At 34.1% G+C, this 11,665-nt stretch overlaps 1 protein-coding gene across 1 annotated transcript in view; it reads right to left on the bottom strand.

Annotated features, from left to right (window-relative positions):
- Positions 1-11,665, bottom strand: part of LOC104272190 (centlein-like) — a gene marked incomplete at its 5' end in the record, with an annotated part of 94,176 nt that overhangs the window by 29,982 nt on the left and 52,529 nt on the right. Inside the window, 2 exons of the mRNA XM_009867118.1 lie at positions 1,076-1,173; positions 4,460-4,624. Of these exons, the coding sequence (XP_009865420.1) occupies positions 1,076-1,173; positions 4,460-4,624 (263 nt within the window). The remainder of the gene's footprint in view (positions 1-1,075; positions 1,174-4,459; positions 4,625-11,665) is intronic.

The following is an 11,665-nucleotide window of genomic DNA, read 5'->3' on the forward strand; positions in this document are numbered from 1 at the left end:
GCAATATTATTATAATATTATAATATTGTATAATTATTATATTACCAGAATCTAACTTCTGGATTTTATTTTTTTTAATGAAAGCAAAATGAATCATGGTAATATGTTTAGGAATAAAATATTGTTCATACCATGACAATACCACATTAAAAAAACAGGAAATCAGTGCATCTTAAAATTTCTTCCATTTATTTTGCACTAATATTGTTAATATTATTTTGGCAATTCTATGTCACAGCTTATGAAAAAAAATCTATTTTAAAAAGCAAGCATGAGAACTAGCAACTATTTTAAATTTAAGTCTTATGGTGAAAAGATTCCGTTTCACTTCGAAACAGAAAATACACAATTTAACAATTTTAAGAGTCTGCTATCCTTCAGATAAATTGACTTCCTTCAGATAAATTGACTTCATATAAGTAATCTGCCTTCTTTCTACAACTAAAAAAATGGAGTGGTTGGAGGTGCTAAACTCTGGGAGAGGCAAGAAATTCACAGATATACCAATAGTTTATGTTTATATAGTAATATAATTGAAAAACAGTATTATCAGTTAACATAGATAGAATAAAAAGCTAAGATGCATACTGAAAAACAATAGCTGTGAATTTCAAAACAGTTAGTAAACCTTATTCAATTCAAATAGAACAAATACAACTGTCCTTTTGAACTTTTTATGAATATAAGACACAATATTTAATCTTGTTTAAGCATCTGAACCTTGACATGTCTCTTAGCCCCTAGGCAAAGAATTACTGTATTTGAAAGACTGTGTTTAACAGTGCTGAGGAATTCACTGAGACTTATATCAAGGATAAATACTCTACTCTAGAATCTGAGTTTTGATTTAAGGTATTCTTGTTGCAGTAAAGATACTGTAGCTAAATAATCACTCATAAATTTAAACAAAATGTTTTTTTTCCCAAATGTTCTGTTTCTAAAAAAAAAATAATCTGTAACAATCTGCTATAAAAATAAGAAAACATTCTATTAAAAATTTATTTAATAATAATGTAACAATTATACAGCTGCCACTGGGTGGCACCAAACACAATGGATAGAAGAGTGAACGTACTTTGCTTGTAGCTCCTGAATCTGTTCTTCTTTTTCCTGGACTTCGCTTTTTAGTGACTTAATAGTGGTCAATTGCTTAGTGATTTCATTAGTCGAATTCTATAGTGCAAAATATTAAAATATAAAGACAAAATATTATCGTAGTCAACAGTAAATTTGTCTGAAATAATGGGCTGTGTAAATTTCTAAATATTTTATAAATGTTCTTAGAAATTCATTGGTACAAAAGACGCACTCTTACTTTCTAGCAATACTTAAGAAAAAGTAAATTCCTTAAAAAATATTACCAAATTCAGTACTTTTCCACCACTCTAATAATGTATGATTAAGAGATGCCCCCCAGGACACCTACAAGCCCACTGCTTGCTCCCCAGGAGCACATTTCCTCTTGAATCAGATGGTCAGCTGAAAAGGTAACAGAAAAGCAATACAACTGGATCTTCATTTGAACTACATATTTGAATGGTATAATTCTACAGCACAAGGCGCCTATATCTACAGAGCAACAATTCTGAGTAATCCCTTTCACCTTATGCATTTAAAAATACAAGACAATCTACAACAGAAGTTGTTTTTGTGACCCTTGAAATTCAGAGCACGAGACAAAGATATTTCCATGGCCACACTAATACAAATCCTACATTTCAGTAACAAAAAGGTATGATTCTAATTTTCAGGCACATTTAGTTCCAATGAAGATGAATTATACAGTTGTTGGCCTTTCCTCATTGTATGAAGTAGGAAAAAAAAAAAAGCCTCAACTCTTTCATGCAAACACCTCCAAGATTTAAATATTGAAAAACTGAATCTCTCTACAGAAATAAAAATAGGAAATTTAACTCAGTAGCCATTTTAGCAATCTGAGCATGTGCACTGAGTGCCATCGCTGAAAATGGCAGTTCAAACATAGCACATATAGAGACTTCAGAACTCCAAAAGGTGTTGCTAAAAGATACAGATGTGTTAACCATATGCCATATGTGTGCATATATGCATGCAGGTTTAGCCACTGTACTAAAGCTTTTTAAGCATTATGTATAAACAATAATTGAACAGATCAGACCTGCTGTTAACAAAGATACTTCAGGAGAATTTCTCTGCTCAGTGCAGAGTTGTAACACCTATTAACATTAATGGGAGTATTGTACATATAACCCTGTGCACCTCAAAGGGAGTATATATTCTTGTGTGCATAGTTAGACGTAAAATACTGTTCTTAATAACTTGTCTAGTCTATTTACTATTATTATAATGTGAGGTATGACTAGAAAATTGTTAAAATGATGTATACTAGCAGAATATTCCCGAATTTCCTGAGACCTGTTTGTTGAGCCCGAGCTTCATTAGCATGAGGCATAGCACCCAGTTATATGGCTTACACACCAGATATGAACTTTAATACTTAGGTTAGCCTCTGCACATGCTCAGAGGGAGAGACATATGCTTACAGTATTTTGCTTCCAAACTCACCACCCACGCTTAACACAATTGTTCCTATTGGCAAAGATACAAGAAGTCATCACAACATAAATAAACATTGCAAAGATAGCTTAAGAAAAAAAAAACACAGCAAAACAACCTAAAAAACCAGGTACTTTGAGACTCTGAGCTACAAGGAAAGCTTTGGCTGCTACCACATTGGGCCATTTAGGAGAATAACTTTGTATCTCCTTTTAAAGTAAGTTGCATAGCCTGGAACAATAGTTGACAACTTTCACAAATTTATTCTGCTAAAAATGACTTAGAGGACTTAAACTTTTATTCAAAGAAATTTAGGTCAAAATAAGGCTAATAATTTTAATAACTCGATCTAAGCAGCTTTTAAGATCCTTATAGGCAAAACTCATCCAATTCATCAACCAGATAATTTACTCTAGTAATCTGGATTAGGGGTCACAGTCTATGTTTATTTTAAATGTAGTTTTGCACACATGGTTTTTTTTTTACACCAAAAATGTAATACATCTTTAACAAGGAATTAAAAGTCATGTTAGTATTTTTGATTTCAGCTTTACATGTGCTTGCTGCAGAAACAAAAACCACTTAAAATTTTCGGCAATGTATTTTGCAGTTCACAGGTAGCAGAAAAAGTAGGCTTCTAGCATGATTGCGACTCTACTAAAAAAAAAATTCCTCATTTTTTATTGTTCTTACTTTCATAGAGCAATTGACGAATAGGTTTCTGGATAATGAGGACACTCATCTAAAAGGAACAACTCTAATTAACAGAAATTACCACTCACTAGTAACAAAAGCAGATTAGTCAAGCCCAAATCTAAAATCAACACACAACAAGTCAGCGTGGATGGTTTCAAGATCTCTTTCTCATAATTAAAGTAGATCAAATTATGTGCCTTTCATGGCTGCTCCCTGCTGCCCTCATCTCTTTAACAATCTGACCTACCTTTACTAATCCCTGAATTTAGATGTTACGCATCCAGTGTGCTAGAGCCAAGATCTATAATACCACGATTACCATCAACAGCTAAGCAGTCTGAGCACTAACCACATCTTGTGTGCTAGCACAGCTAATCCAGTACCTGGAGTCAGAGTCAGCTATATCTCTCATGCAATATGGCCTTTTCTTCTGGCTGATCCTTTGGCAGCCAGCTTGCTAGTGTGTCGTTTCTTCTAGAAGCAACAAACTGTACCGTTTTGACCTTTTATCTTTCCTCAAATATTAAACACGAAATCGGGGGTGGGGAGAGAAACCAGCTTTAACACATTCTTTTGCACATATATTTTCTTCAGTGAGAAGAGAGGGAGAATTATTATGTTCAGGCCAGACCACCTGCTGAGAAAGCTCTCAGGTCAACACAGTCCAGCATGTACATCATCCACATGTAAGATAATCACCAGAGACTTAAAAATTAAATCATCAACAAGTTAGTGTTTTCCTACCAGTTAATCTACAAAAATACAAACAGAGTGATGTCTCTTTGAAGAGTAGTAGGGCCATATAGGTAACAATGTAACACTGTTACATTACAGGAGCTGCCCCATCAGCTCAAATTATTTGCTTCCCTTTAAAGGACAGCTAATTCCTTGCTTCTTTCTTAAAGTAAGCACAGAATCAACACAATTTTCATTGAAGTAATTCCACAGTACCTTCCCACAAGACGCATTTAACCTTTGTGTGAAAACCCAGCAAGCCTCCCTGTCTGGTCTACTTGATCTGTAAAAACTGTGTTAATTGTAACTTGTAATTCTCCTGCTTGACTACATTTCTACTTAACATCAAAGTTTATCAAATACCTCACTTGCTAATCATTGGCTAAGCTATATAAATTATATGTGTGAGTGAGTATATGTATATCTGCTTGACCCAGTTATGAAATACTGTTCGTAAGAATTATCTTTAGTACTAGATAATCTGTTCTGTCACCTTTAGTTTGCACTGCAGCTGTTTCATCTCTAAATCAATGTTCTTTGAAGGAGCTGGTGTGGTTTCACTCTTGCCAGCAGTTTGAGACAGATGTTCTCTCAACTTCAATTTTCCTTGTAAATCTTCATTTTCCTGTTGCCACTTGGCCAGGCTGGAGGTCAACACCTGTTTTACAAACAGAAGAAACAATCACAATTGCATCCTAAAAATATTGCTGCTTGATCATATGAGACACTTCTGTGGTTCAGAGTTCAAGAGGAATGAAACAGTCTATATTATCTGTAATTATACTGCATAGATGTTGGTTGAATACTCTAGGCCATGGAAAGATCAAATCCTGTAGGGAAGAGAAGTCAACTAATGTTACAAACAAGCAATTTTTAAAAGGTAAGCTAATTCGGTTTTGACTGCACACATTCCTAATTTTACCACAATAGGCAAAAATTATCATACAAAACTGTTAACTATAGTTACTGTTGAAACCTGTCTACGTCGAGCCTCTCTGGGATTCTGCAATTATTTCTACAGAGAGCATGAAGAAACACCAGGATGTCTCAGACACCAGTGCGTATTAAAGGTGGTTAAATGTCAAATCTGTTTTAATGGTGACCACTGTAAGCTCACTTGAATTGCTGTGTTGACAACCACTATAAAACATACACTCTCCTCTTGGCTTTTGTTTTGATATTTGTAGGGCTTGTAGAGGTTAAAGAAAAGTGGACCAGCTGCACTAAATATCTTCTGGTTGGCTGGTCTTTACTCATGTTGCGCTATTTCTTCCCTTTCACATATATGCACCATAGCCAGAGAACCGCATATTCCATAACCTTGACTCTAGGGCTGAGGTACTTAAGTGGTAAAAGCCAAGCTGGAGCAGGACAGGATAACAGATGTTAGTTGTTTATTCCACTGGGTAGGTCTTACCACCCTTTACTGCAGCCAAAACGCTTCTCATTTAACAACATAAACGCTAAGTCCAATTAGCAGACAAGGCTTATTAGGGATTTAGTTCAAATAAATAACATGCAAACAAACTCTCAGTCTTGATGCACTTGATTGACAACTGACAAGACATATTCAATCTTTGTAACAATATATTTCACAGTACTCCTTGTAGAAGTAATCTTTTAAATAAAATATTTGTTTGTAATTCAAATAATATTGAATGTTCTGCAAAAAGGGTAACAGAAATAATCTTCATGCTAGTGGTTAAGTTTCATGAATTTGTAGTTAGCTGAAAGCCACTAATGGCCTAACAGCTCTCTGCTCCTCATTATTCCAAAGAAGATTGTGATATGGTAGTTTAACATAAGGAACAATTACGCAAAATGGTATTGAAACCTCTCAAAGGGTAAAAAAGCTTCCTTTATGAAGAATCCTGATAAGAAACTGGAGAAGGTATTACAACTTCAAATGACTAAATGTGTGTCTGATTACATCCCGGTACACAAAATAACAAGGTGAGAGAAAGTTATGGACAGTATTGTATTTCTAAGGATTTTACTATTAAACTCAAAACTATATTTCTTCCTGTCTGCTGTTATTAGAAAAATACAATATATATACCTGTATTTATATACACATACACTTCCACAATAGTCAACTGCAGATCACATATATACCAAGATAAAAAACTTACAGTCATGTTTTACCCTGTGTGAATGACATGATAATGCTAGTAGTTTTTGCATTAGCTTAAAATTATATTGTGGATACAAGAAAATGCATCCTATATTTAAAGTTAAAGGTCTAACACTATCTCATACTTACATGCATTTATTAAAGCCAATAAGCAGTTTACACATGTATCTGAGATCAGTACTGTTCTTAGTAAAGGGGCTAGTCATTCCATTCTCTTTTGCATCTGCTGTTGTTATTGAACAAGTGATAAACAGTGTTCAACCTATTTTCTAATTGGCTATTCCTTAATCTGACATACTATTCTCATAATTAATATAGTTTGAGTAAAATGCAAAATTAAGGATATGGTAACAAGCAGAAACAGTAGTAGTACAGGAAGATATAGTATAGAAAGATATAAAGATTAGGTTAATTTGTCCAGTATAGCCAACATTTTCTACATGCATGATTCAGTGCCTCTATAATAAATAATTCATAAAAAGAAGAGGAAAAAAACCCCACATAGCTAGATCAATATCTCTGATTAAAATAAGAAATGTCCCCATATCTCCCCAAGATAGCTTGTGACTCTCAGAAGTTTCTAAGGCTAATGCTGCTGCCAAAATGCATCTAATCTAAAATGCCAAGATTGCAGTCGCCACGTTCCCCAAAATTACAGCAAATATCTTGAAAAATAAGTGGTTTCATGGGACAGGTGCCAAAGAGGACTGTGCTACGTTAGTGATAGAATTTACTTAGGTGAGGGGGTAGAAAAAAAATTATTTAAAATATGAATGTACATGAATTCAGAAACAGCATCAGAACTACATGTGTGAAGTGAAAGTAATACATAACATACAACACAAACAGCCCCCCAACTTGCAAAAGCAGACAAAGCCAGACACACACCTGCAGAGATACCAAGAAGGTTGTCTCTTAAGAACTCTGGAGACAATGCAAATAGTGTTACAGAGCTGATACTCTGTATCATTATTCTTCTATTTGAAATATATTGAAAGGGTATGTGAAAATTCTGTATAAATCTACATATGATGTGAAAAACACCCCCCTTGCCCTGGCAAGATATTTATGCCTAAATGATATTCCTTGCATTTACTTACTTAAGAAGCAAGTTCATTACCTTGCTGTCCCTCACCACTTGCTAAGTTTTAGGTCAAGTGTCTTGCTCTTTTTTATTTTTTAGAGACAAGGAGTTTTTTATGTGTGTGCTACCATGCACACAAATCCTTAGAGACAAAGGATTTACTCCAGGGGAAGAGGTCACCAGGATGAAAGGTAGAATCTTAAACACTGGCTAGACCAGATGTTGGTAAAGGCAGACTACTGCTGTTCCTCCATGATGTAGCGGCCTTCATCTCCTGCACCTCCTCTGGAGTGTTTTGGCTTAACAGATGTTTATAGATTCAATATTTTAACATTGATCTATCTTACTCTCCTTGCTCCTGGTATACCCATGATACTCTGTTTGGCTGTACACAAAGGGATAAGTGATGAAATTTCAGTCTCTCTGTAGTCAGTACAAAACTTTGAGTGACTCAGCAAGGCTTTTTTTCCATAAGCCCTCTGCTCAGAGAGACAGCTACGTGGAAGACCCAACAGATTAACGCAGGAAGCTCCTGGAATAGTATATTGCTCCTTGGCATCACAACAACCCCGTGAGGAGCTTCCAGCTCAGTTTACAGCAGTTACCCTCCTACTGTAACTGGCATGCAGGAAAATGACATTTCAGTTGGTGGTGGCTGATACTGCACTGCTACAGCTGTACATGATCCAGACATTTATATTTGCAGAATGTCTTATATAGAACAGACTTCTAGGCAAAATTATGAAATGGGATGTAAATCAGGTATTCTTGAAACCCTTTTTAAGCAATGACATGATGTTTTATTGCTCATTTTGTATCACTCATGTTGTAATCCAACTATAATATAAATATCCTCAGATGGGGAAAAATCTTGCTTCAGTAGGTAAAGAAATACATTTGCTATATGCATAGCTCCTGTGCCAAGTTCTGTTTTAAAATCCAGCACTGCTCATCTGAAGACTTTAAACAGCTCTTTTCTCACAGCTTTAGCTTGACTATGAAAAACATGCAAGATAAGTTGTACTTGTCGCACACATAAACTATGAGAAGACTTTTCAAAAACGTATTTGCAGGCACAGAGCTAGGTATTTACGATTTAATGCACTCTATCAAATGCTATTATAACATAATGATAAACCTATTTACAATATTCATGGAAAAATTGAGTCTAACCCACTAATGTTGACCCTGTTTTGTTATCCTGAATCAAAATTTTCCTTTGTCTGATGGGTCAGAGAAAAAAAAGTAAAAATGGTATGTAGTTATCTGAAAATATGAAAAGATATACAAAAAGACAAAAAAACCCCAGCTGTGCTGCATATTTAACATGATCACATAGAGCAAAGGAAAATAACTCCACATGTTCAGTGAAAGCTTTATTCACGCAAGTGTTTTAAGTGGTTGATTACTTAGTATTCCAGACATGAAGAAAAAATATGAAATTGAAGTCTTTGGTGACTTAATATCCTACCCCTAAATTGAAACAAAGACCCCTCAAAAGCAAGAAAAAGTTTTAAAATGTGTAAGTTATTTGTCATTTGTTCTTTTGAAATTTTAGTAAAATTTACAGTATCACTGAGTTGCATTTTTTTTCCACAAAAACACAGTTATTAGCAGCTGACTGTTTCACAAAATGTCAAGAAAATGAAGGTAATATAGAGGACTTTTTGCCAGTGCTTTAGCTAGTTGTTAGACTTCAGTAGCCTTTAGAGACCATTAAGTACCCTTTGGCTAATTGGCCAATGGTAGATTAATCCTCTTTTTATTCTAGCAGCACTATTTTAACACCCTTTGCACTCTGTCAGTGTAGTATCTGAATGACAAAATAATATTGTGCATGAATAATAATAAGAAAAGTTAAATTAACATTTCATGTTTCACATGCCATACCTATGTGTCAGGAAAAAAACCCCACAACTCTTCAAAAGCCACTGACATTCAACTTTTTAAAACAATCTCCTGTTGACATCTTACTGAAGTGAATCTTCCTAATTACTGCTAATTGCCTATCAAGAAAAAAAAAATCTTTCCTTGAAGTGCAGTTGTCTAGTATAGATGAACACAGCTCCAATGTGCATAGTAAAGACAGGCATGACACCTGAGGTGTGCTACATTATTATGAGGTCATACTAAATATGGTTTGCAATGAACAAAGCAGCTTTTAAGGATGTTTAAGGCCCTGGAAATGTCAATCTCTCATAAAGTGTTTAAATTAGATCCCAGCAGAGAAATACAGATATCAGCATGCAGATAAGAGGTATATTTCTCATCTCAAGTATTTTACTAAAGAAAAAACACAGTTGTCCTATGCTTTAGAAAAACAATGTTTACACTATTATCTGCAGAATGGCCATTTCACACATACAAATTCTAAATTAAGCTATTATTTGGAATACAGTTGTAATCACTAACAATGACTTACCAAAGTCTTCGAATGTCTCCTTAATCATGCGCTAGTACTGATCAGAGTAATCATTATTTTATAAAGGGTTGTTTACTGTACGCAGTATAAACAAATGTTTTACATTCAGATGGTTTATAGCTAATGTACAGGTAATTTTTCTCTACAACTTATAAAAGCATTGCATTTCAACATTTGATATAGCTTTGGAATCTTATGAAATAATAAAATTAATAAAAAAAATTAATAAAATCAGAGTAGATAAGTCCATTTTAAATTTTGTTTAATTTTGTCTTTTTCTTTTTTGAATGAATGATAATACTGCAAACATCAACACTAGAATACATGTATCTATTCTAGAGAAACACACAAACCGTCATGTATAAACAAACTGGAGTAATATATCCTGGGCCAAATTATCCAAGAAAACATCTGCTGTTATAAGCAGTAAACAAGTCTGAATACAGAACTGCGTATTATTCAATCAATGATTTTTCAAATGAATTATGGAAAACAAGAAAAAAACTGTCTAATAATAAAAGTAACAATCTTTTAACATGATGAAAATGCTTCTGAACCATATTATCTGTATAACGATAATACCAATTCAAAGGTGGCGGGTTTGACCTGCAGAAATTCTATTTTAGCGTGCATTTTCTATCGCAATCATTTCACGTCTCTGTATGAGTAAAGTATCTCATGCCTAATTTCTGTACATATTAAGAACACTATCTTGCCTTCATATTACAGCAGATGCAGCACTCCATCTGTCCTTGCAAATTTCAAAGGAATACAAGGACTATTAACTGTGTATGTAACATTACTTATATAAGTAGTTTCATTATGATCAGTTATATGATCACAACTATGTGCTTTAATTTTTGTAGGGATTGTGTTTCCAATGCAGACACAGAAACTGCCAAAATATACAGATGTGCAGGACCTTGCTTATAAGACCTTACCATTTCTGGATAAAAAGCACAGAATATAAAAAATCCCCAGCATTTCTTAAAAAGAAAAATATTTAATATTACAGTATATTATATTGTTTATTTCTAACATACTGAGATTAATTTATTTGAAGCACTAATATTTACACAGACACAACACTGTACATGGAAATAAGTTTTACTACAATTAAATTAAAGATTAAAATATAACCACTGGCATTTCACAACACCTTGTCCCACTCAAAATCATCTGAATGTTATACTAAGTGAGTTGTGAAGATCTGGCTGAAGTCCAAAACCAATGTTCCTATGTATCCACCACTGCTATTTAAAGAAATACACACTGACTTGGGTATTCCAGCACCTAACATGCCTGTGCACATTAAGTACTGCTATATGTAAGCAAAGACTTGTTATCTGACGCATAAAAGTTGCCCGAAGATTTCTGTGCCTTTGTACTTATTAGAGAATTTTCAATATGAGACATGGAATCCATGCAATCCTTTATACTTAGGACCAAGTTTTACTGCAAGATTTTTCACAGGGTTACACAGTATTTATCTGATTTTCACCAAACATGAGAGCTGGGGAAAACTCATAAAGCTAGAAATTTGAATTTTTCATCTAGGGTCAGGGATAGTGCTTGCCATATTCCCCCTGCTTAATCTTAACACATCTAAGCACTGCAAATGAACTACTTGCATGAGAGCCAGTCAGGGAATTTCACAATCCCTACAACTCATTACGAATTTAACAGCAGCAATACTAAGTATTCATATGTTTCAGATAACACATACAAATATGCTGCACTAAAACTCATTGGGGGAAAAAATTAATAATGCTTCCATCTGTTTTCCGTATAGCTCACATAAAATAGAGAGAAACTAAAATGAAAATGCTATTTTAAAGACTGTTTTTAAGCTTTCTCTTGATTTACCCACTTCTTTCCAATGAATATAGCTTTATATCTTTAAAAATTGAAATTATTTTAATAAAAATATATAAGCAAGAAACAAAACAGCTGAAAGAATGGTGAAATAGTAATTTAACCTCTCCTTATTTCCATATGTTTTAGAAAGTGAATCATTTTCATCTGCATCTAAGATGTAAGTGGGTAGGAATTCTGTGCT

Source organism: Apaloderma vittatum, unplaced genomic scaffold, assembly GCF_000703405.1.
Source record: "Apaloderma vittatum isolate BGI_N311 unplaced genomic scaffold, ASM70340v1 scaffold14123, whole genome shotgun sequence".
NCBI lineage: Eukaryota > Metazoa > Chordata > Aves > Trogoniformes > Trogonidae > Apaloderma > Apaloderma vittatum.